Source organism: Phyllobates terribilis, unplaced genomic scaffold (assembly GCF_046119375.1).
Source record: "Phyllobates terribilis strain yellow unplaced genomic scaffold, ASM4611937v1 Scaffold_7__3_contigs__length_470593459, whole genome shotgun sequence".
NCBI classification, from domain to species: Eukaryota; Metazoa; Chordata; class Amphibia; order Anura; family Dendrobatidae; genus Phyllobates; species Phyllobates terribilis.
This window is the reverse complement of record NW_027362767.1, coordinates 431,192,537-431,210,568: the sequence shown is the minus strand read 5'-3', so window position 1 is coordinate 431,210,568 and position 18,032 is coordinate 431,192,537. Positions and strand designations below refer to the sequence as shown.

General features: G+C 44.4%; 1 protein-coding gene across 1 annotated transcript in view; it reads right to left on the bottom strand.

Moving 5' to 3' along the window:
- Positions 1–619: 619 nt before the first annotated feature.
- Positions 620–18,032, bottom strand: part of LOC141155244 (class I histocompatibility antigen, F10 alpha chain-like) — a 44,769-nt gene continuing 27,356 nt past the window's right edge. The window contains exons 3-6 of the mRNA XM_073642045.1: positions 15,585–15,863; positions 4,689–4,961; positions 3,630–3,719; positions 620–2,876 (exon numbers count right to left, since the gene is read on the bottom strand). Of these exons, the coding sequence (XP_073498146.1) occupies positions 2,764–2,876; positions 3,630–3,719; positions 4,689–4,961; positions 15,585–15,863 (755 nt within the window). The 3' untranslated portion in view covers positions 620–2,763. The remainder of the gene's footprint in view (positions 2,877–3,629; positions 3,720–4,688; positions 4,962–15,584; positions 15,864–18,032) is intronic.

The window sequence follows — 18,032 nt, the reverse complement described above, 5'->3', positions numbered from 1 at the left end:
ACCGCAATGTAACGCATCAGGATGTGTTTTTATTGTGCTTTGCCACATACACTTAACATTTTTTTTACTGTCTATAAAATGGAATGACACTGTATACATTCATAAGGGAGGACACTGTATATAATACCAAGGAACACAGTGTATATGATAAGAGATAATGCTGAATATAAAAATGAGGAAATTATATATAAGAAGGGGCAACATTGTATATAATCATAATGGAGGACACTGTTTATAGTAAGGATATAATATATAATAAGGGTTGTTAGGGATTCCCACAGCGACGACACCGGGAAGATCACTCAATATCTCACTGTGCCATCACTGTGTCACGGATTTAGTCTGGAATCGCGAGCACACGATCCAGACTACTCATTCCTTAGGTATCTGCAAGCGACCAGTGAGCGTATGGTGTCACATCTCGGGTTGCCAACGCAAGGAATATGTGTTTATGCCCTCCGTACGGTCACTATCAGCTTCACGACAGCACGATTATTAATATTATTCGCTGGCACCACAGTCAAGCTTAGAAATATAATACAGGCCTGGTCGGACGCCTGCGTTCTGGTAGCGTATGGATTCGGGGGAGAGAGCGATTACAGGACAAAAGAAACAGAACTATTACATTTTATATTTAATTCAAAAGGGAGACAGTGTTTAGGAAAAATATATACAAAGATTTTACAAAGGAGACATTAAAATAAATAAGCAGTTATACAAAATAATAAGGATTAAAGGAGGAAACTTACTATACTATCGCTAAGACTATTCAATATAGGTGGAGGAGGGGCTCCCCGATTTGATTAAAATCATAGAATCATAGAATGGTAGAGTTGGAAGGGACCTCCTGGGTCATCTGGTCCAACCCCCTGCTCAAAGCAGGATTCACTAAATCATCTCAGACAGATGTCTGTCCAGCCTCTGTTTGAAGACGTCCATTGAAGGGGAACTCACCACCTCTCGTGGCAGCCTGTTCCACTCATTAATCACCCTAACTGTCAAAAAGTTTTTTCTAATATCTAATCTGTGTCTCCTCCCATTTAGTTTCATCCCATTGCTTCTAGTCTTTCCTTGTGCAAATGAGAATAAAGATGATCCTTCTACAATGTGACAGCCCTTGACATATTTGTAGACAGCTATTAAGTCTCCTCTTAATTAGGCTGTTATCGAACAGGATCTGTTGCTTATAGTCCTTATACCCCCTCTGGCAATGAATGAATCTCCAACCTCAGCCAACTATTTTATACTAGAGGGAGAGACTTGCCCACACTCCCCCTATGCTGACATCATGTGAGCTCGGCTCCTCCCTTCATGCTTCTATTAAAAACGCTAACTTCTGGGATAACATATCGCGCGTTGATCTCAGAAGCTCAAAAGTGATACCAAATTTTCTATTATGATTTTACCTTCATTTAGAGACCACGCATGACGTATTTGCGACCCGTCATTCTGGTGCTTTTGCGCTTCAGCTCCACGGAGGGTTTTTCAGCGACAGGGAAATATGCATACATTTCTTGGCTGACCCTGCCACTATAAATATAGGTCCCATCATTATCGGAATTATGCAGCTTACAATATTCCATATGCCATATCTGTGCCGCAAATCCTGCAGTCTGCGGTTGGGGAATTATTAAACTCTCTTGGAGACTAAACGAGCCATTTTCTTCTTCCTTTGATCTCTGCCCCTATGCTGGAAGGTGTGATTCTATCCCAGGTCTGTGTTAAGAGGAAATGTATTTGTATGTTAATTGGGTCTTGTAGCCTTCTGTTTGTGCCAGCATCTAGCTAATTAGCTGCTTTTTCTGTGTGCTGAGACTTGCACACAGGTAGCTGCCTGGAGTGTTAATTTGCATAGAAGACACTTTAGATTGTCAGCTCTTGTCCTGACAAATGATGGATAAGGGAGGAGTGAGGGTGGCTTCAGGGGGGAGAAATGGTTAATATTTTCTTAATATCTCCCTGACAAGGGTCAACACTTTTTATATGTGCCTACGATGCAGATTTGAAGCAGAAAGTTCCTGAGCATTTCTGCATCTCCTTGGCAGAAAAAACGCATGCAGATTTTACATGCGTTTTTTCAACGTTTATACATGAGTTTTTTTCATGCGTTTTTCCAAGCGATTTTGAGCATCACTTGGAAAAGGGCTGGAGACAAGTTGGTCACACAATATAAATCCATGCAACTCCATTCAGCTGACTAAATGACGTCACCGCAGGTCCTTCCAGCACACCGCAGGACGCCGAGGAGAGAGGACGCGGCCGGGAGGAGACTGGGGGCCGCCGGAGAGGTGACTATGAATATTTTTTTTATTTTTTACTTTATATTCTTTTTTTACTTGCAGGTACCATGGTACCCGAGTCGGATGTGAGTCTCCTCTTCTTCAGACCCGGGTACCATCCGCGCATTGAACCGCATAACATCCGCATGTATACATGCGGATATTATGCGGTTCAATACAAGTCAATGGGCGCGATTTCGCTGCAATATCGCGCCCAAATTGGTTGTGCTGCGGATTTTTCCGCAATGATAATTGGCAGCGGAAATTTCCACAGCATGTGCACCGCACATGCGGATTATCATTGGGATACATCCCAGACCTCTTACCAAGCGATTTTAATGCGTTTTCGCGGCAGAAATGCATTAAATCCGCATTGTAGGCACACAGCCTTACATAATAAGGGAGGACATTGTATAACATAAGTGAAGGCACTGTGTATGTGAATATCGTGTTGAGCTGGCTGGACTCAGGCACTCGGGTGAGGTCAGTGTGCTGCTGGCGAGCTGTGATTTTCCATTGCTTCCTGCACCAGAAGTTCTGGAAACTCGATGGGCTGCACAGTGATGGGCTCTATCGGTGGTCTCCTCCTTAGTTTGCCTGGTAGGGAGAAAGTATATATTTACATTAAAGTTAATCTGTCAGGTCCTATAAAGCTATTAACCTACAAATTAATATGTGCAGGTGCTGAAAATGAAGAACATGAGAGAAAATGAACTTTATTTCTCCCGGGAGCCTCCAGATTTCAGTCATATGGACACCCGGAGCAATTACAGTCACCTCCCCCAGCACTGACCGTCGGCTCTGCATTGATGCATGACAGGTTCCCCTTAAATAATTATTCAGTCAGTACCAGATAACTGGGCAGCTATTTACTTCTATGGGTTAATTACCTTTGTAAGACGATATTAACGGCTTCTGTTTAATGCTTTTATACCTCGTACTGCTGTATACAGCGGCCTCGTCTACAACACTATTCCATACTCTTCTTTCAGCACTATATGTATTACTGCAATTGTCTCACTAATGGACCCCTATGAATACTTCCAGGGTCTTTGTTGGGGGCTTTTATGGTGAACATGCTAAACATTAAGCTAATACTCAACGTGAATTCAGCCTGACGCTATTAGAGGACATTTTATAATACGCACATTAACCTACATATACACAGGAAAAGCAGCAGCGTTGGCAATATGAAAGAGGAGCTGACGCCTCCATGGACTTGATCCAACAGTCACCGGCAAATATGGAGAGACAGGCGACACATCCGGTGAAATTAACTTTTTATTAGCACATTCATGGGTTAATAATAATATGATATATACATAAATATATGCGGAACACAAAACTTACATTTATATAGGAGAAATCCAACAATGCCAAGAATGACGACCCCCACAATGATGGCCACAGCTATGACCCAGACACGGGAAGCTTTTCGTTCTGGGTAAAAAACAGAAAGGCAAATAAAAGCTACAGATTATACTGAGAGCGTCATGTATCCCTCACATTAGTCTCCTCTGTGGTGATGACGTATGTGTAGTGTATAATATTACATACATGTACATCTCTATCTCATGTATCACTCACATTAGTCTCCTCTGTGGTGATGACGTATGTGTAGTGTATAGTATTACATACATGTACATCTCTATCACATGTATCACTCACATCAGTCTCCTGTGTGGTGATGACGTATGTGTAGTGTATAATATTACATACATGTACATCTCTATCTCATGTATCCCTCACATCAGTCTCCTCTGTGGTGATGACGTATGTATAGTATATAGTATTACATACATTTACAGCTACATCTCTATCATTCAGCTCCACCTTATGATAAGTTCAGAGGTTACAGATTTTCACTGATTATTCTGCATCACAATCTGCCACAATTTACGAGCATTTATCGGCCATGTTTGTACAATATGTCGCCTAGATCCTTCTCACTCAGGAAATGAGCAGGAAGAAGAAACCTTGTACGTCCCGCGCTGTCTATGTGCTGAGAGGAAGGATCGGGGGGACATTGTGCAGGAAATGGGGAGAAGCTTTTACCCTCCATGTAATCCCCACACTGACACTTACATAGAAAATACCAGACCCTTCTCCCCCACATACAATACGCAGATGACAATGGGACTGGATTTCTAGATTTCCTCTTATTATCCGGGGTAATAAATCTTGAGGTCTGATATCACTATGGACGGATGCTTCACATCCTAAACATATGAGATTATCCGACCGCTAAAACCAGGAAGGATCTGTACCAGGGCATGAAGGGTTAAGTCCGTACAGTGTAGTAATTTCAAAATAATGAGACCGCGGTGATGATACAATTAATGTCACAATAGTGATCACCAGTAATGACGGTGTTACTCCCATCATCCGCGCGGTACGGACACTACTCACCCCACACGACACTCAGTGGCTCCTCCAGGCTGCTGTGATCCACATAACAGGAGTATCTGTCGCCCTCTTTGGGGGTCACTTCCGCGCTGACCCTGATCTGATAGGTGCCGTCAGGATTGGGGAGGACGTGTGAGGTCTCGTAGGAGTGAACCTCGTCCTCCCCATTCATCATCCACTTCACATCCACAGCTCGGGGGTGAAATCCGTACACCTGGCAGTGAAGCTTCATGGTGTCTCCTTTCTCCTGACCGGACACCTTCACCTGGGGCCGAACTGAGGGAAGAAGAAGAGAAACATGGAGTCCGTGCAGCACAGATCTGACCGGTCCTCCTGTCTGGGGGTCTGTACAATCAGCAGAGACCCCTGTACTTTCTATAAGGCTACGTTCACATGAGCAGATTCCGGTCCATGCGCACAATATTGGCCTATGTGATCTGCACTGTAGTCATTTTCCAATTGTCTAAATCAGTGGTTCTTAACCTTGTTTGAGGTACCGAACCCACCAGTTTCAAATGCACATTCACCGAACCCTTCTTTAGTGATAAATCAAATATGATTTTTTTCCAAATTCAAGACATAGGTATATGTTTTTTTACTGGTACACAAAATGAAACGTGCATGAACATCACCTTGATCAAAGAACAAAACCAACACAGTGCATGAACTCACAACAAATTACATACCTGCAAATCAGTGTGACTTCTGCTGTTGTTTTTGAGAGACCGGTTCAGATATGCGTGGCTTCACCTTGGAAAGTGCTACTCTCATGTCATTTTCACAGCAAAGTCTGTTCCTTTTCTTTGTTTTCTCCTCGAAAAGGATTGTTCGCAGAGATATGTTGCAACAAATGGTATAAAAAATTCCAGGGCTTTCTTAGCAATAATTGGGTACTTTTCCAACTGTCGACACCAAAACGTTGAGAGTGTTGTTGTTCTGAAGAGTTGCTGTTGAACCTGACTCTGCTGAATTTCAATGATTTCGTCGAGGTATTCATAATTGACATCTGCTGTCTCAACAGCAAACGTGAACGGCTGTCTCACCCATGCTGGATATGACTCTCTTGTAGGGAAACATCCGTCGAGAGACTTTGCAAGCTCGTCTAAGTGCGTGGCAATTGTTTGCTTCAGTTCCATGGATACAGAAATGTCTCCGATTCCAGACACATCTTCGATCTTACTTACACAGTCGTCCAGAAGGGGAAAGTTTGCGAAGTTATTGTTCTCTGTTCGTCGTTTCCATAACGGTAGTTTTTTTTTGAAAAGCCTTCAGGTTTTCTTCTGCTTCCATGATGTTGACTCCACCACCCTGCACCTGCTGATTGAGATGATTTAGAGCTGCAAATATATCAGCCATGTACGCTAAAATGAGAATGAACTCAGGATTTTTGAAGCAATCTGCATGACATTGTTGGTGCTCTTGCAAAAACAGGGCTAATTCCACACGCATGGCAAAAACACGATTCAGCACCTGTCCCCGGGATAACCACCGAACATTAGAATGGTACAGGAGAGACGGGTGATGGGGGTTCCTGACTAATATCACATTATAATGACCTGACTCGACGTGACGTCTGTCTATTCCCTGGTCTATATTTGGAGGGTTCTCATTACTGGGGTCTCCTCTGCCTGCTCCATAAATGTACAGTGGATTCACATGTATGACAGATGTCATGAGGGGATAGATACAGCTGTGGACACATGGGAGCAGTGCACGGCCAGAATACATGTACATGTGTGATTGTATATAACCTCCATACAGAGACAGCGATCTCCACCTGTACATATGATAACTAGTGTTGAGCGAGCAATAAAATGCTCGGGTGCTCGAAGCTCGGGCCGAGCTCACCGTGATACTCGGCTGCTCGACCCGAGCAACGAGCCCAATGTTAGTCTATGGGAGACCCGAGCATGTTTGCGGCGGCACCCCCAGCAGTCTGTAGAAAGCCTAAAAAGTGCCCAAAACGATAGTGACAGTGCTCAAATGACATGGGGACAGCATGGGCATCGCCCCAGGAAGCATTTCTGACCCCCAGGTCACTGCTGTCAACAACGTGGTCAGAGGTATTAAGCCACTTTTACGGGCTCACAATAAAAAGTTCAAAAACGAAACTGAAACGGTTTTCCTGTGAAATATGTTAAGGAACTTCATTTCCAGGGTAAAGACTTGTGTATAAGGTAAAATAAATAACCAAAAACAAAAATACTCCTCCACACCTTGGGCTATGTTCACAAGTAGCATTTTTTATGCGTTTTTGCACTTTTGTGTTGCTTTCAACCGTGACAAATGCATTCACCGGGAAATGTCATTTTAACATTTTACAACCTTATCTGGCCATGTGCTGTGTGACACATGCATACAGTGCTGAAAAGACATGGGAACAGCATGGGGAAGACCCCTGGAAGCATCTCTGACACCCAGGTCACTGCCTAAAAGTGTGCCCATCAGAAGTGATCCTTGCCGCATCAGAAGATGCAGACTTGCAACTATCCCCATGCAAGTCCTTGTCCCAGGGCAGTGTTCAATTGTACCTCCCCCATTCCTTGCAATGCAAGCGCAAGTATGCAGCCTGCCACCCACCCACCCCCAGGCTGCAATACCATACTGCTTGCTTGCACTTGAAATTGGGCCTTTTAGGCATGTGGAAGCGGAATCTGGCCACCACGTCATGGCTGCGTCGGCGGTCTGGTATCCATACTCAGTCCCCAGCCGCCCGGCGGCCGGGTGCCCACACTCGGTCCCCAGCCACCTGGGGGCGGCCGGGTGTCCATAAACGGTCCCCAGCGCGCATACCAAAACATTACCTGTGCCCTCTCCAGTGCATTTTGTGAGAAGGACAGCCTAACCACAAACACGTGGACAAGTGAATGTGGCCAGGGATGGTCCATCTCACTGACGCCTTCACACTGGGTTAATATTGTGGAAGCCGGGACACAGTTGGACACTGGGATGCAACACGTCCTCCAGACATAGAGGATTGCGGGTCCTGGGTCAATCAGTGGTGGAGGTCGCAGTGGAATAAAAAAACAATATCAATGCCCCTTGGAAGAGATGTGGAGGTCCCAGTGGAATAAAAAGACAATATCAATGACCCTTGGAAGAGACGTCGATGTCACAGTATCTTAACAAGACGGTTCTAATGCCACTTGGAAGAGTGGTGAAGGTCGCAGTGGAATAAAAAGACAATATCAATGCCCCTTGGAAGAGTGGTGGAGGTCGCAGTGGAATAAAAAGACAATATCAATGCTCCGTGGAAGAGACGTGGAGGTCACAGTAGCTTGACAAGACGGTTTTAATGCCCCTTGAAAGAGTGGTGGAGGTCGCAGTGGAATAAAGGGACAATATCAATGCCTTTTGGAAGAGTGGTGGAGGTCGCAGTGGAATAAAAAGACAATATCAATGCCCCTTGGAAGAGTGGTGGAGGTAGCAGTGGAATAAAAAGACAATATCAGTGCCCCTTGGAAGAGACGTGGAGGTCACAGTAGCTTAACAAGACGATTTTAATGCCCCTTACAAGAGCCATGCAGTACAGCATATTAAAAACATTATTCCCATTATTGGGGAGTGGGTCTCCCATAGTCTTTGCCTATGCCTTCCAAGCAAAAGCAGCCAAAAATTAGGACGGAGGAACTTGCAATGCCCCTTACAAGAGCCATGCAGTACATAGTAACATAGTTTTTAAGGTTGAAGGAAGACTAAGTCCATCTAGTTCAACCCATAGCCTAACATGTTGATCCAGAGGAAGGCAAAAAAACCCATGTGGCAAACACTAAGCTCCACATTGGGGAAAAAAATTCCTTCCTGACTCCATACGGCAATCAGACTAGTTCCCTGGATCAACGCCCTATCAAGGAATCTAGTATATATAACCTGTAATATTATACTTTTCAAGAAAGGCATCCATGCCCTTCTTAAATTTTAATAGTGAATCACTCATTACAACATCATGCGGCAGAGAGCTCCATAGTCTCACTGCTCTTACAGTAAAGAATCCCCGTCTGTGATTATGATTAAACCTTCTTTCCTCCAGACGTAGAAGATGCCCCCTTGTCCCCGTCTCAGGCCTCAGAGTAAAAAGATCAGTAGAAAGGTCTTTGTACTGTCCCCTCATATACTTGTACATAGTAATAAGATCACCCTTAAGCCTTCTTTTTTCCACAGTAAATAACCCCAAGTGTAATAACCTGTCTTGGTATTGCAGACCCCCCAGTCCTCTAATAACCTTGGTGGCTCTTCTCTGCACCCGCTCTAGTTCAGCTATGTCTTTCTTATACACCGGAGACCAGAACTGTACACAGTATTCTAAGTGTGGTCGCACTAGTGACTTGTATAGAGGTAAAATTATGTTCTCCTCATGAGCATCTATGCCTCTTTTAATGCATCCCATTATTTTATTTGCCTTTGCAGCAGCTGCCTGACACTGGCCACTAAACGTGAGCTTGTCGTCCACCAATACACCCAGGTCTTTTTCAGTTACAGTTTTGCCCAGTGTTTTACAATTAAGCATATAATTATACATTTTATTTCCTCTGCCCAAGTGCATTACCTTACATTTATCCCCATTAAAGCTCATTTGCCATTTATCAGCCCAAGCTTCTAGTTTACATAGATCCTCCTGTAATATAATATTGTCCTCCTCTGTATTGATTACCCTGCAGAGTTTAGTGTCATCTGCAAATATTGAAATATTACTCTGTATGCCCCCTACAAGGTCATTAATAAATATGTTGAAAAGAAGGGGGTCCAATACTGACCCCTGTGGTACCCCACTGTTAACTGAGACCCAGTCTGAGTGTTTTCCATTAATAACCACCCTTTGTTTCCTATCACTGAGCCAATTCTTAACCCACATACATATATTTTCCCCTATCCTCATTGTTCTCATTTTATGTATCAACCTTTTGTGTGGAACCGTATCAAAAGCTTTTGAAAAGTCCATATACACAACATCCACTGCATTTCCTTGGTCCAGTCCAGAACTTGCCTCCTCATAAAAACTGATCAGATTAGTTTGACAGGAACGGTCCCTCGTAAACCCATGTTGATATTGGGTCATGAGGTTATTCTTCTTCAGATACTCTAGTGTAGCATCTCTTAGGAAATCCTCCAGGGTTTTACCCACAGTAGAGGTTAAGCTTACTGGCCTATAGTTTCCAAGTTCAGTTTTTGTCCCCTTTTTGAATATTGGCATCACATTTGCTATACGCCAGTCGTGTGGTACAGACCCTGTTATTATGGAATCTTTAAAGATTAAAAATAATGGTCTATCTATGACGTTACTTAATTCCTGCAGTACTCGCGGGTGTATCCCATCCGGGCCCGGGGATTTGTCAACTTTAGTGATGTTTAGACGCCGCCGTACTTCCTGTTGGGTTAAGCAAGTGACATTTACTGGAGAATTTTTGTCATCACTCATCATGTTTTCTGTCATGCGATTTTCTTGTGTAAATACGGTTGAAAAAAAAATCATTTAGCATATTGGCTTTTTCCTCATCCTCATCCACCATTTCACCCAGACTATTTTTAAGGGGGCCAACACTATCATTTTTTAGTTTTTTACTATTTATTCCCATTATTGGGGAGTGGGTCTCCCATAGTCTTTCCTATGCCTTCCAAGCAAAAGCTGCCAAAAATTAGGACGGAGGAACTTGCAATGCTGGAAAACAAGAGCCATGCAGTACAGCATATTAAAAACATTATTCCATTATTGGGGAGTGGGTCTCCCATAGTCTTTGCGTATGCCTTCCAAGCAAAAGCTGCCAAAAATTAGGATGGAGGAACTTGCTATGCCCCGTACAAGAGACAAGCAGTACAGCATATTAAAAACATTATTCCCATTATTGGGGAGTGGGTCTCCCATAGTCTTTGCCTATGCCTTCCAAGCAAAAGCTGCCAAAAATTAGGACGGAGGAACTTGCAATCCTGGCAACACGGACCACGGTCACTCTGGTGGTATAGTGTTTGTGGAGGCTGAGGATAAGGAGAAGAGCAAAAAACAGCCGAAATGAGGAAGCGTATACCCATGTGTGGGTGTGAGGCGGTGCATGGGAATACACCTCCTGAAATAACACAGTGGATTTGACTTTGTTACTCTGCTGTCATTTGGTGGTGATGAGAAGTCTGGCCCAATCCAGCCCTTGTTCATTTTGATAAGGGTCAGCTTGTCAGCATTGTCAGTTGACAGGCGAGTGCGCTTATCAGTTATAATTCCCCCAGCGGCACTAAAAACACGCTCCGATAACACGCTAGCGGCAGGGCAGGCCAGGACCTCCAAGGCGTACAGAGCGAGTTCATTCCAAGTGTCCAGCTTGGATACCCAATAATTAAAAGGCACAGAGGAATCACGGAGGATGCTGGTACGGTCAGCAAGGTACTCCATCACCATCTTTTGAAACATTCCACTCCTTGTGAGAGTACCCCACGCCTCAGGGCCTATAAGCTGGGCGGGTCTCAGAAAACTGTTCCAGATCGTTAACAGTGTTCCCCTACCTCTGCTGGATAGGAGTTGCGTCTCTCTCACCTGTACGCCTTGGTTGGGCAACGAACTGTGACCTCTGCCGCTAGCGTGTTCAGATGGGAATTTTTTTTTAACAGTTCTGCAGCAAGGGCCTTTTGGTACTGCCCCAATTTTGTAGACCTCTCCACCTCAGGAATAAGAGAGTGAAAGTTCTCCGTGTAGAAGGGGGTCTAAAAGTGTCACCAACCAGTAATCACTGTCACCCAACATTTTGACAACGCGAGGGTCACGGTTAAGGCAGCGTAACATAAAGTCAGCCATGCGTGCTAGACTGGTAACGGGCAAGACTTTTGTGTCCTCACCAAGATGATGACTGACCATGCTCTCCTCCTCCTCCTCCTCCCCCCTGTACCGACGGTATGACAGTTGTACAGGTACTACCGTCTGCGGCGCATGATACCAGCTCCTGTTCTTCCTCCTTTTCCTCTTCCTCATTGTCCCCCAATGCCCGTTGGGATGAGATGAGGCTGGGCTGTGTGTAACCGCCCGCTACGGCTTCTTGATCCATCTCATCATACTCTGGCTGCAATGCCTCCTCTTTAATTCTCTGCAGAGAGCATTGCAAAAGACAGACAAGTGGGATGCTGACGCTAATGATGGCGTCATCGCCACTCACCATCTTGGTGGACTCCCCAAAGTTTGTCAGGATGGTACATATGTCAGACATCAAGGTCCACTCCTGAGGTCTTATGTGTGGAGTCTGACCTGAATATTGACGGCCTTGTTGCAGCTGGTACTCCACAACTGCTCTCTTCTGCTCACAAATCCTTTGCAACATGTGGAGGGTAGAGTTCCAACGTGTGGGGACATCACACACCAGTCAGTGTGCCGAAAGCTGCAAACGCTGCTGCAACACAGCAAGGGCGGCGGAAGCTGTAGCCGACTTCAGAAAATGAGCTGACAGGCGGCGTATTTTGACGAGCAGATCTGGCAGCTCGGGGTACGATTTAAGAAACCGCTGAACCACGAGGTTAAGCACATGAGCCAGGCATGGTACGTGTGTGATCTTGCCTCGCCTCAGAGCCACCACCAGGTTACGGCCATTGTCACACACAACCATGCCTGGATGTAGGTTCAGCGGTCTCAGCCACAGATCTGTCTGCTCTTTCATAGCTGACCACAACTCACAAGCAGTGTGAGGTTTATCACCTAAGCTTATGAGTTTCAGCACAGCCTGTTGCCGCTTAGCTGAGGAAGTACTGCAGTGCTTCCAGCTTGTAACTGATGTGGTGATATCTGAGATGGAGGCTGAACTTGAGAAGGAGGAGGAGGATGCGCAGGAGCTGTACACTGTGGGGGAAACTCTAACTGACATAGGGCCCGCAATCCTCGGTGTGGGGAGGATGTGTTCCGTCCCAAGGTCCGACTGGGTTCCGGCTTCCACTATGTTTACCCAGTGTGCCGTCAGGGAGATGTATCATCCCTGGCCACAAGCACTTGTCCACGTGTCCGTTGTCAGGTGGACTCTCCCAGTAACTGCGTTGTTGAGGGCACGGCAGATGTTTTGGGACACGTGCTTGTGTAATGCGGGGATGGCACAATAGTGTCGGCTGGGGACCGAGTACCGAGGGACGGCCACCGCCATAAGGTTGCGGAAGGATTCCGTCTCCACCAGCCTAAAAGGCAGCATTTCCAACGCAAGCAGTCGTGAAATGTGCGAATTTAGGACTGTGGCCTGTGGGGTGTTGGCTGCGAATTTGCGCTTTCGTTCAAAGGTCTGGGATATGGACAATTGAACGCTGCGGTGGGACGTGGACGTTGATGCTGTTTCTTGAGAAACTGCCATAACAAGTGAAGACTGAGAGGAGGGGGCATCTTTGCATGCAGTATGGACAGGGGATTGCCTTGCACGCACAACATGGGGTTCTCTTACACGCACAACAGCGGAAGAAGCAGTGGTGACACCCGCTGACACTGGTCGTGGACCCTGGGGTTCGCCCCACAAAGTCGGATGCTTTGCTGACATGTGCCTGATCATGCTGGTGGTGGCCAGGCTGGTAGTTTTGTCACCCCTGCTGCTGCTGGCCTGGCAGGTGGTACAAATGGCTTTTTTGGGGTTATCAGCAGAGTCTGGAAGACCTACCGGTTGTACTGGCAACGTCCCTCGTGTTGGTGTTACGGGGAACGGTTCCCGCCTTCTGTCTGCGGCCACCACACTGCTTCTTCCTGCCTGTTGGGGTACTCTGCCTCCCTCCCCCTGTGTGCTGCTGGCCTCGCTCTGCGTGTCCTCCTGCCACGTTGGGTCAGTTACTAGATCATCCACCACCTCCTCCTCTTTCACTTCCGCACCACAATCCTCCTCCTCACTTCGTGGCAATTGTGTCTCGTCATCGTCCACCTATTGTGAAAAATTGCCAGCATCGCCTTACTGTGGCCGTGGCTGTTCAAATATTTGGCCATCGCTACATGGGATCTCCTCTTCCACAACTTCAAGCGGAGCAGGCGAGGGGCCCAAATATGGAAATGGACCAGTGAACAGCTCTTCAGAGTGTCCAACTGTGGGATCAGTTGCTGTCTGGCGACACTCGGCATGGTGGGAGGAAGGAGCATCAGGGTGAGGAAGAGTATGCGGTCGAGACTCACGGCTACTAAGACTTGACTGTGTGGAAGACAGACCGGAGGTGATGGTGCCCAGGTAACTGGAAGTATTATCTGCTATCCAATTAATAACCTGTTCACACTGATCAGTTCGCAATACTGGTGTTGTTGTGTGCTTCCCTAGTAATTCGGTCAAGAACTGCGAGCGAGACGATGTGGCTGTTGGTTGTGGCACATTTTCACCTTGGCCACGGCCCCGTCCTCTACATGCACCATCACCAGAACGTCCAGTTCCACGTTCCTTGCCACGCGCCTTGCCCATTGTAAATGAAGTAAAATAGCTTACACTCGCACTATCAATGGAAAAAGGGTAATAAAAAGTAGATTAAAACCGTGGAAGAGGAAAACCACAGTTCTAGTTATCTGGCCTACACCAGAATCTTTTAAACAGATATATTTGTGTCTGAAAAGTCAGCGAGACACTCAAACTGTTTTTTTTCTATGTAAAAAGGCAAAAAAGTGGATAATACAGAGATTTGAACCGTGGAACTGAAAACCACAGTTCTAATTTCCTGGCGTATACCAGACTTTTTAACATAGTTATATTTGTGTCTGAACAGTCACAGAGACACTCAAACTGTTTTTTTTATGGAAAAAATGCAAAAAAGTGGATAATACAGAGATTTGAACCGTGGAACTGCAAAACCACAGTTCTAATTTCCTGGCGTATACCAGACTTTTTAACATAGTTATATTTGTGTCTGAACAGTCACCGAGACACTCAAACTGTTTTTTTTATGGAAAAAATGCAAAAAAGTGGATAATACAGAGATTTGAACCGTGGAACTGCAAAACCACAGTTCTAGTTATCTGGCCGAAACCAGACTCTTTTAAACAAATATATTTGTGTCTGAACACTCACAGACACACTCAATTTTTTTTGGGGGGGGGAATACCAAAAGGTTAATAAGACGGGTATTTGCACAGTCAGACTGAGGGGAAAAAAAAAAGGGGGATTTAGATGAAAAGAAAAGGATTTTTCCTGGCCCCTGAGACCTGGGGCTAAGTCTAGCAATTTGAGCAGGAGCAGCACACAGGACTGTAATGCAGTGTTTGTTGGTATAACCACTGCGTCTCCTATACAGCCTGCCTGCCTGCCTGATATCTGGGATGGATATTAGTCCTCAGAAGGACTGTTTGTTTGATTTGGCAGCCTTTAGAGACCCTACACTACCTATTTTGCAGTATAAATCTCTCCCTACCTCAGCAGTGCTGTCCCTACACTGTCTGATCTGGAGCGACTGTGTCCAAGATGGCGACGCCCAGTTTTAAATACTCGAGGTGACGCTGTGCGGCCAGCCAATCACTGTAATGCCCACAAACAACATGGCTGCGGCATTACAGTGACTGGCTGGCAATCCCTGCATGTTCATTGGCTCTGTAAAGAGCGGCAAACATGCAGGGCGGAGACGCAAGCTCCCGCCCGAGTACCCCGAAAATGCCCGCTGCTCGCCGAACATCCCGAGTAGTGAGATGCTCGAGTGAGTACCGAGCAGCGTCGAGCATGTTCGCTCAACACTAATAATAACTGAACCCTTTGACCAGTGTCTTTGATGCCGAGAGGATTTTGCAGATCATCGCAGATTCCATCATTCATGTACAATCTTCACCCCGGGGTGATCACTGGGAAAGTGATAGATCTCCCGGTATCCTCTCCCCTATGGACCTGTCCCGGCAGCAGACGGCGGGGCTGCGGTGCGGGACAGTGATCGATCTTCCGGCATCCTCTTCCCTATGGACCTGTCCTGGCAGCAGACGGCGGGGCTGCGGTGCTGAGCGCTCACCTCTCCTCTCCAGATCTTCTCTCCCGTTCTCCACATATTTCTGCAGCAACATGATACATTCATTCTCCAGATAATTCATGTATCTCTCCCCCGCTTGTACTTCTGGACTATTGATTCGCTGTGTGGTGATCTGCGCCTGCGCCATGGTGGGGACATATGTCCATGTCTGTGTGTCCAGAGCCATAAACTCTCTCCCGTCATATCTGTGCTGCTCATATCCTGTGATGGAGCCGTCATCTCTCCGCTCACAGCCATGAATCACCTGGTGAACATGGAAACCTGCAGACAACACAGGGACAAGTTACATAGAGCACATATATAATGTATGTACAGTGATATGTACGATGTGTGACATGTTACATAGAGCACATATATAATGTATGTACAGTGATATGTACGATGTGTGACATGTTACATAGAGCACATATATAATGTATGTACAGTGATATGTACGATGTGTGACATGTTACATAGGGCACATATATAATGTATGTACAGTGATATGTACGATGTGTGACATGTTACATAGAGCACATATATAATGTATGTACAGTGACATGTACGTTGTGTGACATGTTACATAGGACACATATATAATGTATGTACAGTGATATGTACGATGTGTGACATGTTACATAGAGCACATATATAATGTATGTACAGTGACATGTACGTTGTGTGACATGTTACATAGAGACATATATAATGTATGTACAGTGATATGTACGATGTGTGACATGTTACATAGAGCACATATATAATGTATGTACAGTGATATGTACGATGTGTGACATGTTACATAGAGACATATATAATGTATGTACAGTGATATGTATGATGTGTGACATGTTACATAGAGCACATATATAATGTATGTACAGTGATATGTATGATGTGTGACATGTTACATAGAGCACATATATAATGTATGTACAGTGACATGTACGATGTGTGACATGTTACATAGAGACATATATAATGTATGTACAGTGATATGTATGATGTGTGACATGTTACATTGGGCACATATATAATGTATGTACAGTGATATGTACGATGTGTGACATGTTACATAGAGCACATATATAATGTATGTACAGTGATATGTACAATGTGTGACATGTTACATAGAGCACATATATAATGTATGTACAGTGATATGTACAATGTGTGACATGTTACATAGAGCACATATATAATGTATGTACAGGGATATGTACGATGTGTGACATGTTACATACAGACATATATAATGTATGTACAGTGATATGTATGATGTGTGACATGTTACATTGGGCACATATATAATGTATGTACAGTGATATGTACGATGTGTGACATGTTACATAGAGCACATATATAATGTATGTACAGTGATATGTACGATGTGTGACATGTTACATAGAGCACATATATAATGTATGTACAGTGATATGTACGATGTGTGACATGTTACATAGAGCACATATATAATGTATGTACAGTGACATGTACGATGTGTGACATGTTACATAGAGCACATATATAATGTATGTACAGTGATATGTACGATGTGTGACATGTTACATAGAGCACATATATAATGTATGTACAGTGACATGTACGATGTGTGACATGTTACATGGAGCACATATATAATGTATGTACAGTGATATGTACGATGTGTGGCATGTTACATACAGACATATATAATGTATGTACAGTGATATGTACGATGTGTGACATGTTACATAGAGCACATATATAATGTATGTACAGTGATATGTACGATGTGTGACATGTTACATAGAGCACATATATAATGTATGTACAGTGACATGTACGATGTGTGACATGTTACATAGAGACATATATAATGTATGTACAGTGACATGTACGATGTGTGACATGTTACATAGAGCACATATATAATGTATGTACAGTGATATGGACGATGTGTGACATGTTACATAGAGCACATATATAATGTATGTACAGTGACATGGACGATGTGTGACATGTTACATAGAGCACATATATAATGTATGTACAGTGATATGTACGATGTGTGACATGTTACATAGAGCACATATATAATGTATGTACAGTGATATGTACGATGTGTGACATGTTACATAGAGCACATATATAATGTATGTACAGTGACATGTACGATGTGTGACATGTTACATAGAGCACATATATAATGTATGTACAGTGACATGTACGATGTGTGACATGTTACATAGAGACATATATAATGTATGTACAGTGATATGTACGATGTGTGACATGTTACATAGAGCACATATATAATGTATGTACAGTGATATGGACGATGTGTGACATGTTACATAGAGCACATATATAATGTATGTACAGTGACATGTACGATGTGTGACATGTTACATAGAGACATATATAATGTATGTACAGTGATATGTACGATGTGTGACATGTTACATAGAG